A 21,282-nucleotide genomic window follows, 5' to 3' on the forward strand; every position below is an offset into this window, starting at 1 on the left:
AGAGAAATTAAGATAGTGCTTTATCCCTCAATATATTTGTGCAATTCCAGGGCAACTTAGTGAGATCAATTATACAAAAAGATATATCCACTGAAGCGATTGCAATTTGTTTCGTCCAACTCCAGAGCTTTTCTGTTTATTTTGGGGTAGGCTTATCTTTGTCAGTTAAAAATCAACATAAATAAAAAGAAAATATTTAAAATAACCTAGTCTTCTAAAGGTTTGACAAAAAATTATTACTATTAACAAAAATAGGAGTGAGCAGCTCACAGAGGTTACAGGGATGAAATGTTAGATATGTCTTTCAAAAACAGCTTCATTTTTTGCAAATGAAGAAAATAAGAACAATATAATAGAGATTATTTCTCAAAATTAATAAGGAAACTGATCACAGTATCAAAATTACAAGTTACTAACCTTTTTTGATGCAGGTGAAGTCTATTATCCAGCTTTCATCCCAAAACATCTTTTGTTTCTGGTATTGAAACCACTACAAAAGTAAAAAAAAATATTCATTCCTAATATAGTCCTCCTGTCTTTAAAGGAATTGAGTCAGAGATTATTTTTATAAAATATGAAAATTTAAAAGTAGCCAAATTAAATCTGAAGTGTCATCTAGCATCTGAAGTATCAACATCTAGTCTTACAGCAACATTATTATACCAAAAGTATTAATAGAAAAAGTATTAATAACAAGCTTAGAAGAAAACAGCATCTAATAAATAAATTAAAAATTGTACACGCTGTATTCCAGAACTAATTCCATGTCATGTTCTGCATAGTCTACAAACTCTCCATTATTATCCATATTTATGCATTTACATTTCAGCCTGGACATCACATGAGGGGTTTACAGCATCTCATCTCATGGAAGTGCCCTATGTTGTTTAAGTACATGACAAGAACACACTTCCTCCCAATCCCGAGATAAGGAACAATATATCTTATACCTTGGAACAAATTTTTTTTAGCCCATGACCTACAAATTAGGCCATATTATGTCAAATACTCTATCACAGAGAATATTAGGTAGGGATTCTGTGGCTACTTTGTAAAGAAGGCATTGAGCTCATAGCTGATTTTCAGTAGAGCTGACATACAAAGCCAACATGTAGAATTGTAAATGGATGCTTTCAAAGGAGCAACAGATTAAATTATGCAGTTGTTAGGACTGCAGTCAATGCCAAAATGGTAAATCAAAGCAGCATTCTACCATCATTATACCATTTTCTATAGTGCCAAATTTAATATTAGTAATGATGCAATCATTGCAACAGGTAACAAAATCCCAGATAAGGGACAAGGAACAGTTTGTGGAGATTGTGTAGATATGTTGGTTGAAATTGTGACAAATATAGAGCTCACTGAATCAAAATTAAGGCATCCCATTTTTTTCAAAAAGCTTCTGAGGAAAGAAACCTACATTTTATCTTGCAAAGGTGTGACTGTACAAAGACATATTAGCAAGAAATGAATACTAGGCTTGCTTCCTGTGACACTGATATCAAAGGGAATCCCTTCCACTACTCAAAGCATTAAAGAACGCATTCATTTCCCAGCCAGTTCCTTTTACATTATATCAATTCCTGAATAAGATTAAAAAATCTTTCCTATCTTATTACAGTAAAAACCAATAAAACTTTAAAAACCCATGCTGCTATTGAAGAAGTTAGCAGGGATATGGCTTACAGAAATGAAAGAAGAAAAAACCCAAATGGCTCCAAACCTACAGAGAAACAGCAGAAATAACAGAATAATTTTGCTACAAGAACTTTAAATAAATGTATGTGAGGCCAAGAATCTCCACTGCTCTTTCTGAAATGCCAGTCACCTAAGACTGTCTGACTTCTCATCTGTCCAACAGCATATTTCTTTCAGATCATGAGGTTTTACTGGACAGTTGCTATTAAACTCATTGTCACAACTTCCTTGTGGAATATGAACGCTCAAATAGCTTTCAACAATGCTTCTGTTTCTAATTCACAAACTCACACAGTGAGGTACAGAAAGATAATACAATAAATATATATATAATATATTACATATAAATACATAATATGAATATATTATATATATATATAAAATATAATGTGATTCAGCCCTCCCTTAGCACCTCAATTTGTGTGCCATCAGCTTTCTCCTACTCCTTCCCTCTCTGTGCAGCTGCCTACCTCAGATGCTCACTGCAACTACAGTGTAAAACAGAAAGAGAAAGAATCCCTGAAGATAAGCTCCCTGAAGGAGCTTATAGTTTTAGAGGATATATAGGCCAAGGTCTAAACAAATTACCTGTTTTGAACATAGTCAATACAATGACTCTACAACTATCATATTCACCTGTTAAACCTCTGTCATGAAACTCACAAATGCATTTTTTTCAAGATGCAGACACATAAGGAATGTACATTCTCTTTCCCAAATGCACTTTAAAGCAATAAGCCATAATATCATTCTCTCTTTATACAGACATTTTCATTCAAAGACACCCAAAACTACTTCTCCAATATCGATACACTCCTCTCTCCTTATTCCCTTTTTATTTTCCCTTCATGAGTCTGCTATAATAATTTATAACTATTATGCAAAATTAATCACTTTGAACTGAATCAAGCTGGTTGTTACACTAAGAAAACAGACTTATTAAAAAAAATCAACCAAAAAAAACAGAACAAAAAAAAACATTCTCTCCCCATGATTCTTTTGAGAATATCCCAACTTGAATGTTTTGCTTTTAAAGTTCTATGTAGACTCTAAAATTTAACAGCCTCTTGTGGAACTAGTCCCTTAATGAATTTACCTAATTTTTTTTTTAAATCTTTTATAATTCTGGCCTTCATATGGTTTTGAAGCCATTAATTTCATAACAGAGTTTTATTGTGAGTGAGAAGTCCTCTTACTTTGTTGGCATCCCCTAATCCCCAATGCTGTGGAAAATCTTTTTTTCCTCTACTGTAATCAACCCATTCCCCAGTTACATTCCGCGTCAGTGTTCTCTCTTAAAGGATGAAAATTCCTAGTATAATTTAACTTCCCTCATAAAGAAGCTTTAAAAGTTGTTTTTCCATAGCACATAGATGCTGCAGGCAGAAGAAAATCTCTCCCTCTACTAAGAGAGAGCTCTACTCTGCATAATAAATTCATGGAAGAGAAAGGAAATAAATCAGCAGAGAACAGGTACTTACCACGACTGTCAAAATGAAGCCAGTGCAAACTAAACATATTGGTAAGGCAATTGCTATCCTAACAACAACAGAAAGAGGGCATTCCCCACAGTCTGCTGGGCAGATAGAGCAGCCTTCTTCTTCCTCACAAAAGCCATCTCCACAGACTGATTAGAAAACAAAACACACATCAGAAAAATTTAAGGCAGTTTCGTCCATCCACAAGATTGTATTCAGATTTAAACATCTGATTCTTGACCTGGGAAACCTCAAAGTCCCAGAAAGAATAAATTTTGAAGAATTCACAGATACCATCCCAGCAACCTAAAATACGATCAAAATACAAAAATTTCTGAAGTAATACAGATTCTCTTTGATCAGGTTAAATGTTAATTACATCTGAGCCTTTGACATGTTTTGTGTATAAATCATTTCATTACTATTTTATTTCTCATTACCCATACTTTTTTTCCTGAAACTCAAAGTTTTCACGGCCTGCATTTTCTTTTGCATTCTTTATATTTAATCCAGGGCTTTTGATCTCCAGAAACCAGGGATCTTCTTCAGAAGCCGCAGGAGACACTGGAGACGACAGACAGAAATCTTGCAACCTACACTTGAAGAATTTCTTTTACTCCAAGGTCTTATATAAATTATCAGCAATATTAGATGTAATTTAAAACAATAGTCTTAAATAACAAAAGTCTTTCTCCCATGTCTTGAGTGGTCTTTCAATTTTACCTCTGTGACTAAACTAATATCATACTGTACTTCAGACTTGAGAGGTGAGCTGAAGGTATTATTCTATCATTATGTAATTTTTTAAAATAAAAAATCTTTAAAAAATCCACTGCTCAGTAATATTTCTGTTTCAGCCTCATTAATTCCTATATAAAATACCAAGATAATAACAGAAGTCACTTTCTGCCTCACGAGTAGAGCTACATTTTTTTAAATTTCTTCTCTGACATATTGTAAGTTTCCTGGAAAATTCAGCTGCAATTGTTTTGAAATGAGTAGAAAATTCTATAGATAAATACTTCTATTCACACTGGAGTTGCTTTGTGGTTTTTTTCTTTTCTTTTTTCTGTAACATTGGGAAATATATTCTCACACTTCCAGAAGAGTAGCTAACAAGAGTATTGGGACGACACTTTTGTTTTAGCCAACAACTTTCTTGAGGTTGTGTGTTTAACTCATTAAACAAGTCCACTTTTAAAATTTTACATCACTAAGGGAATTGCTACAGTTATTTCTACTTCCCTCCATACAGGCATACTAAAGAAAATAAAGACCGATGCCCTTGGGAGCCATTTTTAATGTGAACAAGGGAATCAATATGTGTTTCTGTCTTTCCAATATGTTTAAGATTAGTCTGCTCCCCTTCAGAGGAAAAGTGTCTGGATCCTCAGAACACAAGCTGGAGGAATAGTCTTACATTCCCATAAACTGCTGAAAGGCTTTGTAGTACCTGAAGCCATTGGTCATGGTATTTGACTTCACTTATTTGACAAGAGTGGCTTTCTACTGCTCTAGATTAATACAACTCTCAGAAGCTCAAACACTTTTTCAGACTTCAGTGTTATGTGAAGAAGATTTGCAGGAAGACATTTGTGTATTTTCAAAGGTAGGCTGGGGTAGGAATTGCTTTTGCTTTTGGTAACTATGCATGAATGATTAAAGAATTGAGATTTGCAGTCAATAAGCAATCACCTCACATTTTTATTTTATATCATACCTACTGCAGGAAGGACTGTGGTTTTTGCCTCCAGAGCAGCTTGGATTCTCCCAACTCTGATGTGTGCGATGAGAGAAGTCACACCCAAGTGAACTAAAACAACCTGAGAAACAAGTGAACAAACCAGCAAGCATCAAAACTTCACCTGCATGTAGTAGGCTTTCATAACATAAACTGACTTATTGTGGTATCCTTCAGAAGATTTTGCACATTTTTTTTCAAAATCAGGAGAGTCAGGTCTTGTGAGAAAGAATGATCTGATTCCCTTCCTGGTGTGTCTTCCTCTCACCAGGTAGGGCTATCAGCCTTGTGTGTTCTGCCATGTATGCTTTCCTGCTATTTCTTTCAGGCAGAAGCACAGTCCAGTTAGAAGTGAAATGTATTGTTAGTGTGGACCTCAAAGGGACAGATGATGCTATTCATTTTCCTCCTATCCCCATTCCTTCCATCATCTACCTAAGGTATAAAGGTGACACTTCCAAGTCAGGTCAGGTGGGAAGTGATAGTACTCGGCTATTTGCATAACTTAGGTAATAACACATGTATATAAATGAAATGGAGAATGTATTAATGAACTGCATTAAATTATTAGCAAGTAAGCTCCAAAAAGAGCAAATCAGGTAAAATCCTTTATGTAATAAATATACCTTACCTTGGCAGTCCAGTTTCTTTGGCTCATTTTGCCAGCAGTAGACAAAGTGTGAGTAAATATCTGACCATCATCTGGGATCCACGGACCACATATCCTTCCTTTAGCCTTTAGCAGACATATTGGTTATGTCAGTATACCAGAACACAATGAAAGTCTTAGCTCCTCCTCTTTTATTTTCTCAAAATTATTTATGTTCTCTAACAGCAAATAAAGTTCTATTTCATAACCAAAGTTATCAAAATGCCAAAACACAGGCAACGTGGTTCTGTGACAAAATAACAGAGAAGCAATTGTTCCTATAACCAGTTAAGATCTCACATATATTGTAATTTCTTAAAACATGAGTCTCAGTTGTGTACTCAGAATGAGTGATTTTATGAAGCTGGTTTACTTTTTTTATTTGCTGCACTAGAACCAGAAACATATTCCACTTTTAATATTTTTATCAAGGGGTTTTACTGAAGTGTCACATGTGATGCAGCAGCTTTTTTTATTTTTTTTCCTTTTTTTTTCTTTTTTCTTTTTTTCTTTAATGAGGAAGGAAGGCACTGCTTCAGGGCCTGTTTACAGAGGCCTGTTTATTTCTCAATAAAGCTATTAAGATGTAAACCTCTTACAACTGCAAACAAAGTGGATTAATTTTGGCTGTCCAAAGATCTTGTAGTTTTTTGGTTACTTCATAGAATTAAGCTGGTCTCCCAACTCCAGATAATTCTTCAGACACTTCTTTCAAAGGACTGTAAGTAGCAGACCAAGTCAAAAGAAATGGAGCACATTAAATAAAATGCTTTAGAACACATGACATTGAAAAAAATTAAAAATGAAACCCCAAACTCCTCTCAAACAATGAAAAAAACTTACTTTGAAGTATATGTTCAATCTTGTGCAGCGAAATTCAACTGTATGACAGTCAAATGGATCAGAGTTCCTTTAAGCAGAAATTCTAACATTTAGAGAATTATGAAGAAACCAAATGATGCATGTTTGTGCCATTTCCATACCATAATTTCAAGCAGAACTAATTGTGAAAATAGAAATAATAGAGAAGTCACCACAGCAGTGGGATGTTGAAGTTTTTTACTGGTTCTAGATAAAAAATTTGATGTGATGGTTCCAGCAGGGACTCATCTTTTAACCCAAAGTCCTGGTGCCAGCTAAGGCTTTCAGGGAACCATTAATAAATCAAGTCCTTAAGAACAGACTGCTAAGAAGCAAACTAGAGCTGTTGTGGAGTCATTAGACCTTCACACAGAAGGGTATATGAAACAGCTGCAAGATATGTAGGCTAGGCTTCCTATTACACCACCTTTGATCACGAAGAATGTGTCACATTTCCAGAAGGGAGATTAATTAGAAAAACTGGGAGCTGCATGAAAGTTCTTATGCAGGGTAAGGCTTACCACACAGATAAAAAAAATAAAGGTGTTCCAACCTGTATTTTTAGAATCAGAACTTACAGTAGTCATTCAAAGAGGGATATGCCAAGCAGACAGGCTAAAAATGGAACTTGCCTTCTTCACTGCATGAACAAATTTTGTAATTCTGTATTTGGATTCCTTTTTTTTTTTGCTGTGATACAATGAAGAAAAATCATTCCATCTCAGGACACAGGTATATAGGCTTCAGTTCTACAAGTCACAGCCAGTGATACTCACCCCCCTCAACTCCAGTAATCCAAGCATTTATCTCTCTGTAAAACAGAGAGACTGGAATACCTCCAACTGACCATTTACCCTGCTCGTTTTAGAATGCAGGGATCTATCTTTCTTTCTATGTTGGCTGTACATTGGCCCAAGGCAGATAAACTCAGACAGATGAAACTGCTCCTACTAATGAGAGATTCTGAATACTGCCTTGCAGCCTCAGCATCCAATGCAAATAAATTAAAAAACTGACAGATATTGCCACAGTGGTTTTAGTGAGCCATAATTTGTGAATATATAGTGAATTATATAAATTTGGTCCAATTGTAATCACAGAAATACTTCACAAACTTGAACCTTCTTATAACAGTGATGCCTCGTCCAGTAGCATGAACAGAGCACATAACACTGCACCATCACACTAACCATGAAAGCCAAAGGACAAGAATGAATGTTGGCATGGTAGACACAGCAGTTGTCCTCATTCGCATCTTTCCATCTGGCAGGACATTCATGCTCCTCGCAGAATGCCTTTGCTGCAGCAGCACTGCTAACCAAGCAGGAGAGAAAAACTTTTACACCCCATTCCTCATTTACAAAAATTGCAACAAACACATGAGAGCTTGTTCTTTATCCTGCACAGAGAAATTAGGAGTAAAAACATATGCAGTCAAATAAACAGTGCTTAATTGCTTCTTTCATTTGTCCTCTGGTTTAAGTGCTCTCAGAGCACTGGAGATTGTTGTCAACAGTAGGACCTCTGCCTACTGCCATGCACTAGGGACTTCCAGCAGACACTGTGCTGTACTCCACTTCTCTTTCCAGCCTGACTTCTTGACCAGGTGTTACTACCCATCTGGCACAGACAAAGTCACTATTATTCTACTGCCGCTCTCAGATATATGTGTCCCTAGCCACTTCCAGTCTCAATGGTTTCAATCACAAACTTTAATCTATGCATGCAATTCATACAGACCATGTAGCCCCAGGTTTTGCTCCACAGTCTAAACTGTCAAGAAAAATAAGTGCAATGGACGAAAATAAGTATAATGGGTGATAATACCAGATACAATTCCTCAAACCACAAATTTAGAATAGACTTTATGAACAGACTGTTCTGCAAAACAACTTTTGAAAACTTATTCCTGAAAGATGAATGTATTCACCTCAAAATATGTGATGCAATACTGTTTCCTCAGTTACACTTTCAGTGGTTACCACTCTAATAAATTTGGTTGTAAGATAAAATTGCTTTCTGTAAACATGATTTACTCAGATACAGCCAGAATCAACTGCAGTTAAGCTGAAATGTTATGCACTTGTGTTGGATCTTTATAAAACAATTCCAGAACACAAGAGTTATTTTTAGCTTGTTCTTAATGAAGGAAGAATTAGCCAATAATGAGTAGATCTAAAACAGTAGGATTTGTTTATTATGAGAAGGCTGTGTTTATTATGACAAATAAACAAAACCACAGAGGATAAGATTAACATAGATTGTAGTCATGACCAGATTTACAAGGGCATAAACATATTTGAAACATGAGATAAGCAAATATGTCAATCTCCAAAACATCTAAACAGATAAAATATTAAAATTTATTAGCCTTTGAGTTCATACTGGAAGTTAAGAAAAATACTTAAGTTGGTGTCTAATTCCACCACATACTTTTCTTTAAGGCTCCGTTTCAAAATTTATCCATTTTTCTGTACTTTTCATTCAATATCTTCATCATGACTTCACCCAATTACACTGTTGCCCATACACTGACTTACCACCCTTGGGTATATTTGGGTCAGCCACTGTAGCCTTTAGTGTCAACCAGATAGCCATCTAGTCAAGATGCGATGCAAATTTGATCCCTTTGAAAAACTGCAGCATAGATTTATCTCTCTTTGAAAACATTTGCTATCTGTCTCTATGTTTATGGTACATATAAGTAAAGAAAATGATTTTTCCAAATTCTGACTTGGAAAGAGTGACTTGACTGACTTGAGAGAGTGGGTATCCCAGGGAACACTAGAAAAATCAGATTCATGCCAAGCAGTGAAAAAATCTGCTTAATGGTTCTCAGAACTATTAGTAGCCACACATTTCAGAAAACATGATAAATGTTGATTAGTTTTAAAACATAATACATAGATGACAAAAAAAAATAACTTCTTATGGTTGCAGATAGATTATGGATCATCCTTCAATACTAAATAAGATAACTATGGATAACAGCTTTTATAAATTGAACTTTGCAATGTGAACATTCAGTGCAATGTGAAAATGTTCTGTAGATATCTCTTCTACAACAGCACAGAAAGTGGGGCTCCACCCTCTGTCCCAGGTGTTCCTATACAGGGATGGAGAATTGCTACTTACAGACAAACATGTGAAATCAGAGTGGATTATCCATGGATTTACAGATCCAGTTCTATAAATTTGGAGTTGCACTCCGACATACTCTCTAACTGCTGATGTCCATAGTCACCAAGAGTGTGTGAGCTGATATATAAGCTTTTGGAGTGATTTTAATCCCACATAAATCAAGCAAGGTTGACCACTGAATTAAAATGATTCAGGGCTGGACTAGCTCTTTTTCATATCCATGTTGTGCACTTAAATTATATTTATTATTGAAATTATGTAAGATACAAAAGCCCCTGACTCATGTTTAAACTTCAGCTATAAATTCAATGTGTAGAGAAGGCAAGAAGTGATGTTCAGAGCTGCAGTGTGACAGTAGTGATGTGCCCTGTCTCTGACCCAGCAGGCAAACATGCCATAATGGCTGGTCTGAGAGCAAACGGAAAAATAGCAGGGAAAATAGAGCTATAAAACATGACAAAAGACAGAAGAAATTAATGAAGAGCCCCAGAGCCTCTGTTTCAATTATACCACTGAATATGTACACCTCATATACTCATGTAATCCTCATATACTCATGATTATGACAGCATTTTTATAAGAAGTAATACCTGTGGGAAAGGATTCCATTTTGCACAGCATATTGATAAAAAGTGTCTGAAACAAAGACTGCATAGGTCACGTTGAAAGATTTCCCACTCACAGCCTTTTCTGGAGGACTTTGCACCCATGTCATCTCCAGTCCTAGAAACAGTGCAATCATGGGTCAGAATATTTGCTATACTTATTTACATAAGATACATACAAACATAAACCTTTTTGTGTAGTGATTTTCATATATTCACAGGATCACAGAGTGGTTTGGGTTGGAAGGCACCTTAAAGATCATCTAGTTTCTTCTCCTCTGCCATAGGTTGGGACGCCTTCCAGTAGACCACGTTGTTTAATGCCCCATCAAACCTGGCCTTGAACATTTTCAGGGACAGGCCATCTTCAGCTTCTCTGGGCAACCTGTTCCAGTGCTCCACAACCCTGAGAGTAATTTCCTGAGTATTCTACAGTTACTTTTATGAGCCAAAAAGAGTTGTGTATTTTAGTGGCTGTACTGGTAAACACAAATGCACATTAATTGAAGAATTCTGACACTCGGAAAAGATCAAGCAGTTAGAGAAATGCAACAAAAAATCTGCTCATTCTATGTAAATCAACTTTGTTTCCAGTATATGGCATTACTGCTTGTTCTGGTATATTTGATTTTTCTTTTGTTCAGACAATATTGCCCTTAATTCTCAGCTGCTTTCACTGAGACACACCTTATTATGGAAGAGGAACAGACAAGTCTACCACACACAAAATTCAGTCAAAACCCTTAAACTCATGAAACATAAATTATATATACTAATAATTACATATTTAAGAACGCATTCTCATGTGATAGAACCATATGGCGTCTAGAATAGAGGACAGTGGAAAGAGGGCTATCAGATATCTGTCATTTTCCATTTTCACAATTTTAACTGGAAAAGATGATTTATCCTCATAATGTCTCTTGTCCCTGGGACTCCATATTACCTCCTCTGGGCCTGAGAATGAAGTAAGACAAAAGTTGGGAAAAGCTTTAAATGCATAAACTTAACACCATCAAAATCTTCCCACTGCACTCATCTACTTTTTGTCTATTGCTGGATGAAGGTTTTAATTTGCACCATATCAAATTACTTACATACTGGAGCAGTGTAACTCAGTTTGTTCAGGAAGTATTAAATTCCTTCTGCAGAGGACTGGTAAATCTGCCTCACAAGAGATCTCATTTTTTTTATTCTTGTTTGGTTATGACCTCTTCTACTACTAATACTTGCTTTAACAAGTATGTTCTTCACATGCACTGTACTGAAACCTCTATTTTCCCCCTAATTCACTATCATATTTAACTAGGCAAATTATAAAATGAACTTTTTATTTTCTATCTCCCTTGAAAAGTAAAAACTCTTTTTAATTGCTAATTGCTAACATTAAGTGAAAAACTATAATACAAAGATTTCAAAAAACTGATAGTGTGACTTCTACTAAAAGGTAAGAGAGTTGAGCTTCAAAGAATATGTGACAATGAAGACAAAAGGTCAGCACAAATTTCAGTTAAATTATTTTCTACTTCCTTATCAAGGTCTCACAAAGGTAAACCCAACTCTTCTTTCAGTGACAGTTACTCCCACATATAAAATCTTTGAAGATCTTATGTTAATTCCACAGCAATGAGGCATCAGTATGTGTTTTGCTTTGCTTCTAGCAATACCCAAAAAACGGCAAAGAAAACCTACAAAGAAAAGCAGGATAGAGCTTGAAGTCCATTCTAAAACTGACTGTAAAGGGTATACATTAATTAAGCAACCTAATCATGTTAGTTTCCCTTGTACTTAGTAAAAACAGCTTTAAACAAGGCATCTGTAGTGATAAATAGCTGTTTCAATGTTAAACCAATAGTAAATTCATACAGGGATAAAAGTCTTAGTTTAAATTATCTCGAAAGTCTTTGAACTTCATTGTTCCAACAAAATTAATTGGAGAATGTTTAAGCGTAACACTGAGTTAAGAGTGTGACACAGCAGTATATTTCCTGAAGTGCTTTATTAGAATCACCTTCTGAGGTGTTCTTGGTTTTTTTCTAAAAACCCTATTGACTTGTCTTGGGTCCTACCTTTTTAAAACATAAACAAAGGGTTCCTTTATCAGTTATTTATTTGTTACAGAGTCATAAGATCACAGAGGAGTTGAATTTGGAAAGCATCTACAGAAATATTCGGTACAAGCTTGTGTTGCTCAAGGCAGGGTCATCTCAAGGATGTTTCTCTAGCCTTTGTCTAGTTAGGTTTTGAAAATCCCCAGGAATGGAGAAACCACAACCGTTCTGAGAAACCTCTTCTACTGCTTTATAAACCCTAGAGTATAAGATAATTTTTCTTATACTTAAATTGATTTTTCCACGTATCAGTTGCTCCTTAATTACTTTTTCATCCCAATTAATTACCAACATACAAAATTATCCTTTTATTGTTGTTGTTTATCTCATCATGTAAATTAATTTTTGAAACTGGCAGGAGTAAGTGGTTAAAGGTCTGAGGGTGTTTTCTAACTACTCATGGAACAGTTTTGAGCAATGTGGAAAAGCATGACATAGAATCAGTGATTTTTCTTACTGTTTTACTGATTAAGTACAGTACACTTTCGAAATCACATTGTAAAGTTTCAGCAAGTATATTTGCTACAACACAGCACTGCCTTCATATTTTGTCTGGATTAAGTTCAAATTTGTTTTCTAATGAAAAAGAAAATGTTTTCAGTTTCTCTCTGGGCTTATGGATACAGCTGTTCTTACTTTTTCTGTTGAAATAAAAATATACTGGACAAATAATTACTCTGAAGTATCTTTTAGTTTTTTTCTTTCACTTACTTCTCTAGGAAGAGAGATTTAGGTGCATTTCACCACAGGTTATATCCCTCATAAGTAAACTATTATTATGAATACTTCAGTTTGGGGTTTCAGCCATCTTCCAAGTAAGACACCATCTTTCTTTATGACTCACTCACCTCCACAGTCCAGCATGTTATATTCATCTGGGTTTTCCAGGGGCCAACAGTCATAGTCTTTGTTATCTAAGTCATGCCACCCCTCCACTAGTAACACCTGCCAGAACAAAACCCAAAAAACAATGAGTATGAGAAGAGGGAAAGGATGGGTTTATGTCCCAAGTTTATAATCCCTCTATGAAAATCAAACAAAATGCAGTAAGATAGGCTGGCATATTTTGACCTCTCCAATTTCTGGAGAGAAAAGGGAAAAAAAAAATATATATATATAGTTCCATACAAACACAACTAGTATGTTATTTTGATCTCTCCACAAACTGGCATGAAACAGTTGAAACAGTTAGAGGACTTAACTAACCTTTGTCCTCCAAAATGGTTCTTTATGAAGGCCAGGATCATATGCCAAGAGACAGGTTATTTAAAGAGATCTATCTGCTTTTAGAATGGCACTCTCCCCACTCCATACTGCTCAGATTCTTTTAATCTTTTATACTTAAAATCTTTGAATGAGTAATTTTTGTCATACTTTTAACACAAGAGAAACTTAAACCATATAAATGTTAATATACATAATGCCACATAAAATAAGGATAGCATTAGCCTATTATAGGTAGAATACAGCATCATAATAGCACACAGTATTGCAACAGTAATAAAATATACATCATATATGTATATATAATACATTATAACAGATTGTATTAGTCATTTATTAAAAAATACACTTTAGGGTGTATATGAACAAATCAGAATACTCTATGATAATGCATTCTGGGTTTATTCTATGTCTAGTAAAAGATAATATTTTCTACTCATACAATCTGCTATTGTTTTCTTATATATTATTAAAGCATAACAATCTACTGTATTATGCAATTGCTTATCACAACACAATGTGAATGGAATAAGATAGAATGATACAACTGATTTTTCCAAGATATCCTCCATTACTCTTGGTTCCTACGCTACTAAAATAAAAATCCACAACTGCCTAGTATAGTTGTTTCACTGTAATAAGCTGTATACAGTTCTTTCTGTATGCACAGATCAGAGGAATAAACTACAGTAAGCAGATCTAGGTAGACCTACCAACAAACTGAGGAGGCTTCGTAGCTCTACAGCTGGTGATTTCACAGCTCCCATGCTCCCTAATGTGCACCCAGCTCACCAAGTCTCAGGGCTGCTTCTGATGTTGCTGTTGCTTCTGAATTAGATGCCCTTGCCTAAGAAGGGGGTTGCTAGGCAAGCTGATCCTGGCAACTCCAGCTGCTGCAGCTGTTCTGCCTCCTCCTTCCCTCCTCTTCCACTTCATGGTGCAAGGTGGAAATACCCGTCTGCAACTCTGTGGAAACCCTTCGAAAAGTCCCCACTTATTGTAGGGGCAGCCCCACCCTCTTGAAATTTGTGCCCTTTACTGCTTAAAACTTGAAAATCAGCTGGGGGGATTTTCTTGCAGTGCCTTGTCAAATGTGAGCAACATCCGACCCTTAGGCAGATGAATTGATGCTGTGGACATAAACACAGAGGCATAGCTGAGCCCAAAGAAGAAGTGTATAAACACCAAGGCAAGCAAAGGCTACCAATATCAGATGAACAGCAAGGCTGAGCAGCTGACCAGCTTCCTGAGCTCCCTTCCGAACTGAATTGTATGAGGCTCTGCAACTTCAATTTCTCAGTCCCTGAAAGCGTAGAACAACTTCTACCCAAGTGTCCTGATACATACAGGGGTAAAACGGACTTCTGTGTAGCCATGCTGGTACAATAAAGACATACATGTGCCCATGAATATCGATGCTTGCTGAAGCCCTGCTAATACTAATCTTCAGTTGTGATTCAGCTCTCCTGAATATTTCTCTATGCTGCCTCTTGAATTCTGTCTCTCAACCCAATCTGGTAGTAAGAAACTTAATCAAAACTGCTTGAACTTCTCTATTTCTTGCATCAAAATAGCATGAAAAAACTGCAACATGTGCCCAAATAATCTTGAAAGAGCCACAGATTAATTAAAAAATCTGTTTGGCTTCACTCATCAAAGAGCTATGTGTATAAACTAATACACTTTAGGTTGAAATTTCATGTTTGTTGTGAGATGTTAAACCTCATGGGTGTTTTTTCTTCTTGTACTTCACTATGATGATTTCACCCAAATGATAGGTTTCACTGCATGGAAGTCTTTTAGATAATTTCAGCATGCCACTTTTTCCCCCCTTCCCCCCTTTTTTTTGGTACAATTATCTATTTACAACAGCCCACTCATATTAACATCTCAGAGAGGTTTTATTGGCCCTGCATTTTAGGATATCTTTGCTTGATAAGAAATTTGCTAGCAGGGAAGCTAAGGATTATAACTTGTTAGATACTACAGAAGCCAAAAGATTACCAGACTGATCCTATTCTTTAATTAGACTGACAAATATTCAGATGACACTGATACCATGATTCAAGGACTGTAAAAATCTTACATTACCTTTACAGCTACTTGTCTATTACCTCATTCAGAATTCCTGGAGAATGGCCACATGTACTTGGGAATCTTGGACTGAAGATGAACAGACAGGAATGGCTGACAATTGTCTGATATAACAATCAATCCCAGTTACTTTATCTGATTTGACATGTATTTCAGCCACTTGAGACGCACATTACCATCTCTGCATTTAAGCAGAGAAGCACTGGAAATTTTAAAAAGAAAACCAGTGCAATATAAATATATAAACCTTGATAAAAAGAAAGGATTGACAGCTCAGCTGTATCCACAACTCTCTCTATATAAAAGAAATGAGAAATACATTTTAATATAGTGAAGTACTCATCTTAATAATATTTGCTTTACATCTACTCCTTTTACTGTTCCTAAATTATACGCAGTTACATAATTTGCATAAATATCTTAACATTCTATCATACCATGGATGAGTTTATTACCACAGCCAGACCCAGTCTAGCACTGCTGCTTGACTTGCTTAGTGCAGCAACACTGAGCTCTTTGGCTCCTTCTCGTCAAAGAATCTCCTAATGCCCAAAAAAAAAAAAAAAAAAAAAAAAATCCAGGTCATTTCTACTGACTGAAATTAAATTATCTAATCACTTTATGTTTACAGATATATTTCTGTTATGTTGTCTGTACTCATATGGTTACTTAAGCTACATTATTTCCATTTCAGTAATTAACACAATAATAATTTCTACTATAAAAGAAACAGGAAAAATAAAGATATTTCAAAAGTTCAAGCAAGAAAACTTTAGATACTATTATTCTTATTTATTCTTATTTATTCTTATTTAGATATTCTTATTCTTATTGCATTCTTACTAATGTTTCAATAATCATAAAACTTAAATACAAATGTGTAATATTTGCAGCAAATAATAAAAATGGATACAATATTGCTGAACAAATGTTGCCACCTATGTTCTTCCAAGTATTTTAGGGTAGCAATTTCCAGCAGTAAGTCAAAACAAAAACTTAGTGAGATGAAAGCTTCAGATATCCTTGAAAATATTCATTTTTTCTGACATTCAAATTTTCCATATGGCTCTTGTCTTGGAACCAAGATGAGGATACTGAGTTAAAAGCAAGCAAGCAGCCAAGTAACCAACCAAATAAATAACCCCTCTAAAATCACAAACAAACAACAAACCCAAAATCCAAAAATAATCAAAAAAACCCAAACAAAAACTTGAAAGCCGCTACCAGGGCTTACTTGACATTTGTGAATTATGGCATTCCAAAGACACCATTTATCAGATTCATGAGGACTGGGATGTGATTTGTGAAATCAGTAGCTAAAACTTTAGGTTTTAGTATATAAAACTCCACTTACGCAGAGTATGTTCATCCTGTGCATGGGCTGGCATCCTGCTCAGTGCTCCAGGTTCCTAGCAACTGCAGAGATATGAGATTATCCATATTCTCATTTTACAGCGACAGCTCCAAAATAATTTTAAACGACACGGAGCCCGAGTTGCCTTTCTTTGTCGGACCGGCAGAGCTACCCCTGCCCGCACTCTGACACTGCTCTCTGGTGGCTCCCGTGCAGCACGACGGCAGGCAGCCTCCCACCGCGCTCGGCCTGGCTCACGGAGACAGCTTACTCTGGATGCACCCACTATGCCCAGCCTGGTTTAAGCAAAGCCTCCTCTGGTGCAAGGAACATCCTCTCTTGATGCACAAACTGTCGCAAATGGAGCACAGAGCGGTAGCATAGCAGAGAACCTGTCCCATTTCAGGTTCTCACCAGGGAGTTCAGAGGCAGCAGTGGTGCCCTTCTACCCCTTCCCAAAAGCAGAGATGCACTGTGCAGCCACAATAAATACCCAGGGCTCTGGCATGTGGTGAGAGTACCACAGCCCAGGAAGTGATCACACCTTCACTGGGTTGCCCTAATCATTTGTTCATGCATTTTCAGCCTGCAGAGAAAGGGTTTTGCTGACGAATGTAATGCAGCCCTTCAGACAAAGGGTGTTGACTTTTGTCTTGTAAATCCACATTGAAGCAAAAAAGTACAGACGCCAAAAGAGGCCTTTCAGCATGGGCTCCTTGTTCTCTCCCCATGGTGCTGGTCTTCCAAGCTTTCTGTTGCTTATGAAATGAACTGCACAACTGGATGAAAAGCCTGATCTGGTTACAACTGCTATGATGATGATGATGATGATGATGATGATGATGATGATGATTGTTATTACTATGCATTACCTGAAAAAGATTCTGTGGGGTTTTTCCTCCCACCCTTTTTTTCTTTTTTCTCATCATTCTTGTTTCAAACACTTTATCAAGTAACGGACATGTGAACTCATATGGTTCAGGGAGATTTACACCTCATCTGAGCCTGGATTAACAGGTTTAAAAAATAACACTTGATTTTCTCTAGAATTACTGGTAATTAAATTAAAAGACTAAACATTGTAATAAGTCTCCTAGTAGATTAGTAGCTTCAGAGGTATTGAGTGCCCACAATCTGCTGGGAAATCTGAACAGAAGTGTGAGTCTGAAGAAATGCTGGAGAGCAGTAAGCAAGATCCTGAGCCTTCCACACACCATCATTTAACTTTGCAGTATCTCTTCATTGCTCTAATAAATTTTTCCAAATACCAAAAGTTTGAGAGAATTTCAATGACAGAGGTCTCAAGCTAAAAAAAATAATAATCACACATTAAAAAAGAAGTATATATTGGTTTTCAAGGATCTGAAAGGTTTATGTCAGGTGATTAAACTTTGATGACAGTTTACTTACAGCCAAAGTAAATGTTGCATACATACACAAAGGAACAGAACAGGGACGCGGTATGAAAGCAAAACAGGTAAAAAAGGTAAATACAGCCACTGAAAATTATAGCAAACAAACTGCTTATTCTGATGACCACCTACAATGTTGGACATACCTCAGAAACTCAGAGAAACCTCAAAAAAGCAAGCGGTATTAATTAGTGAAGGTGCCAGGTAGTCTTCCCTGCGCTCTACGGTTACTGGGAACACTGAACAAATTTATGCTTTTATAGATGCATTCCTTAGGTTCACTCTAGTTCATGAGGCATCATAGGAAGGCTTGTGCTGTTCCTGCACTTTGGGGTTTGATCTGTGGCACTAAACATGTCTAAATACTTATTTCAAAAATGTTAGAAAATCCATCAAAACTTGAAATGAAAAGTATCTTGTATAGTTCCTCCAGGTTGTATGAAGGCTGTCACCTAGGATACATCACAGACTTGAAGAAGAAACATTTTTCCTTAAGAATAAGACTATTTTCTGTTTAGAGGAATGACCAGTATAGGAGCTATTGTGGAAAAAAAAGCAACATTCTAGAATTTTCATCACGTAAAACAACACATAATTTTTCTTCTTCTAAAGAGAAGGTAGAACAATAGTAATCTAGAATTCTGCAAGGAAAACACCCACAGGTAGAAAATTAACAGGTAACAGTGATTATCTCATTAAGACAAAATATTGGTGATGTTAGTTATTTTATGTCATATGTAACTGAAAGCCTCTAAAGAGACAGGATAAGAAAAAATTTAACTCAGTTCCTAGAAAAGCCACCAAGAATTTTATTTTTAAAGTAATCCAGGTTAAACTAGAAAATCCTAGCCTAAGTACAAAACTTAATAAGATTTCTGCACAAGGTATTTTCCTGAACAAATCTTTGTGTTTGTGTTAATAGTAACATATCATGTCAATGCTCTAGTCATTCAAGGGACATTCAGCAAGTCTGAGAATGTGAGAATGAATTTCAATTTGTCAGGTGACTGCCTGGGAGGCTTAAGGAGAGTGGGTCCCAGTTCAGCGTGAATAATTTCGAGTTTTTCAGAATATTACTGATGCAGAATATTACTGATGTTCTCAAATTCCTCCCATCTTTCAGTCCTCCCACACAGGCAGAAACATTACAGATGTCTGCAGTGCCTAAGAACAGAAACCCTGGCTGCTCGTAAGTACTACTGGAGGACCCTGGTAATAGTTACAGGCAGCTGAGGGACAATTCTGCTTAGCCTGCATTATGGTCCTAAGATACATTGGTCATTCCACTGGTAGCAGCGGCATTCAAATGAAATCTGCCTTTTCTCTTAATGAGTTTTTCCTGTCCTCCCCACTTCTCACTGTATTAGTCATTCTTGTTTCTAGAACACTTCCATGATTTTCCAAAGCCCACATTTTTATTTACAATTAGCACTGCACATCTGTGGACATTGCACATAGCCCTTTCCTCCCACAGAAAGACACCCTCATAAGTCACAATTGCTTCCATGTTTCCAGGGTGTCATACGATCAGGAATTCCTGAGACACTGAGAGATCACTGAGACAGGGTGTCTCCTAACTGAAGGAACATTTAGCCTTATTTATCATCTCTTTGGACCAATCTACAAAAGAAAGAGAGATTCTCTCTCCTCAAGTCATTTAATTTCTGCATATACCAGGCTATAAAGATGTTTGCCTAATCTGTTTTTAATAACCTTTGGAAATGGAGCCTCTGTCCCTTCCTCTGCGGCATAATCCAAGGCTTGATTACCCTTCCTTGATAGATGGGTTTCTCTATAGCCCCACCAGCTTCTATCTTGCTATAATTTCAGTTCAATACTTATTCCAGCAACACAAAGAACAGTCAGATTGTTCTGTGTCCTTTTTATATACTCAAAGTCTCCACCGCTCTGATTTCTGCCAGTTACTATGTATCAAAATTCCTTACACACATGTATTCTTGCATTTCTTCACAGGGAAAAACGATCACCCTAGTTTCAGTAACACAATACAGAAATGAATGCAGACTTAAAAAAAGAAATAAAATCAGAACAGATATTTCAACTGTAGAATTAACACTCTGTCCTCAGATCTTTGTATGCAAACAAGTCATTGCAAATGCAGCCTGGGATCATTACTAGGCAAGCACTCTCAATCTGTAATTAAAATAAATGTCACTTACAGAGAAAAGTAAAAATCAATCTTTAACATCAGTCTTTAACATCAATCAGTTTGGCATAATGCCATTTTGTAGAACGTTCAGTGACTGACTAGCTGTCAGAAGTAGTCTGCTGGGAGAAGATGATTTTTGTATGCTACAGAACCTGAAAAGATTTCTCTGCTACTCAGGATTCTCTGGTTCTTTGGATACACTACTTTTGCTGCTGAAGTCAGACATGTCTTTATTCTGTCAGAAAACACTGGGCAGCCAGGAACTTCCTCACCCTGAGATCAATTTACTACTTGCACTGTAGCTTTGACACAAGAAATAGTAGTTCAAATGGTGACTGAAAGGAAGAGACAGAAAGAAAACTAGTTTGATTTAAAACTCAAATACCTGATGTAACATACCTGTTGGGAAAAAAATAAGGTATCCTTCATAGCCACAGTCCACTACCATCTGATTTAGGGCTCAGCCTCACTTTAACTGAAATCCCTGGCACACGTCTTTGCTTTTCCCAATGATGTACTAATTCCAGAATGGAAAATTCGACAATCTACTGCAAGGAGAAATGTGGGCATATGAAGTCATATTTATGAAGAAGATTTTTATTTTCCACTATTTCCATTTTATATTTTCTAGGTCTACTTCTAATTGCTTGTTCTCCTGTTTTTGATATCCCTCTCCCTTCAAAGTGTACACTCCAAAGTGGAATTCTTAATGATTTCTAGGGCAGTCTGGTAGGCAAGAAG

At 36.3% G+C, this 21,282-nt stretch overlaps 1 protein-coding gene across 1 annotated transcript in view; it reads right to left on the reverse strand.

Moving 5' to 3' along the window:
* Positions 1–14,278, reverse strand: part of LOC136374264 (atrial natriuretic peptide receptor 2-like) — a 35,474-nt gene extending 21,196 nt beyond the window's left edge. Inside the window, exons 1-8 of the mRNA XM_066339566.1 lie at positions 14,225–14,278; positions 13,136–13,232; positions 10,162–10,294; positions 7,621–7,744; positions 5,552–5,656; positions 4,900–5,002; positions 3,183–3,328; positions 418–490 (exon numbers count right to left, since the gene is read on the reverse strand). Coding sequence (XP_066195663.1) covers positions 418–490; positions 3,183–3,328; positions 4,900–5,002; positions 5,552–5,656; positions 7,621–7,744; positions 10,162–10,294; positions 13,136–13,232; positions 14,225–14,278 — 835 coding nt within the window. The remainder of the gene's footprint in view (positions 1–417; positions 491–3,182; positions 3,329–4,899; positions 5,003–5,551; positions 5,657–7,620; positions 7,745–10,161; positions 10,295–13,135; positions 13,233–14,224) is intronic.
* Between the last annotated feature and the right edge of the window lie 7,004 nt (positions 14,279–21,282).

The sequence above is a fragment of the Sylvia atricapilla genome, chromosome Z (genome assembly GCF_009819655.1).
Source record: "Sylvia atricapilla isolate bSylAtr1 chromosome Z, bSylAtr1.pri, whole genome shotgun sequence".
NCBI classification, from domain to species: domain Eukaryota; kingdom Metazoa; phylum Chordata; class Aves; order Passeriformes; family Sylviidae; genus Sylvia; species Sylvia atricapilla.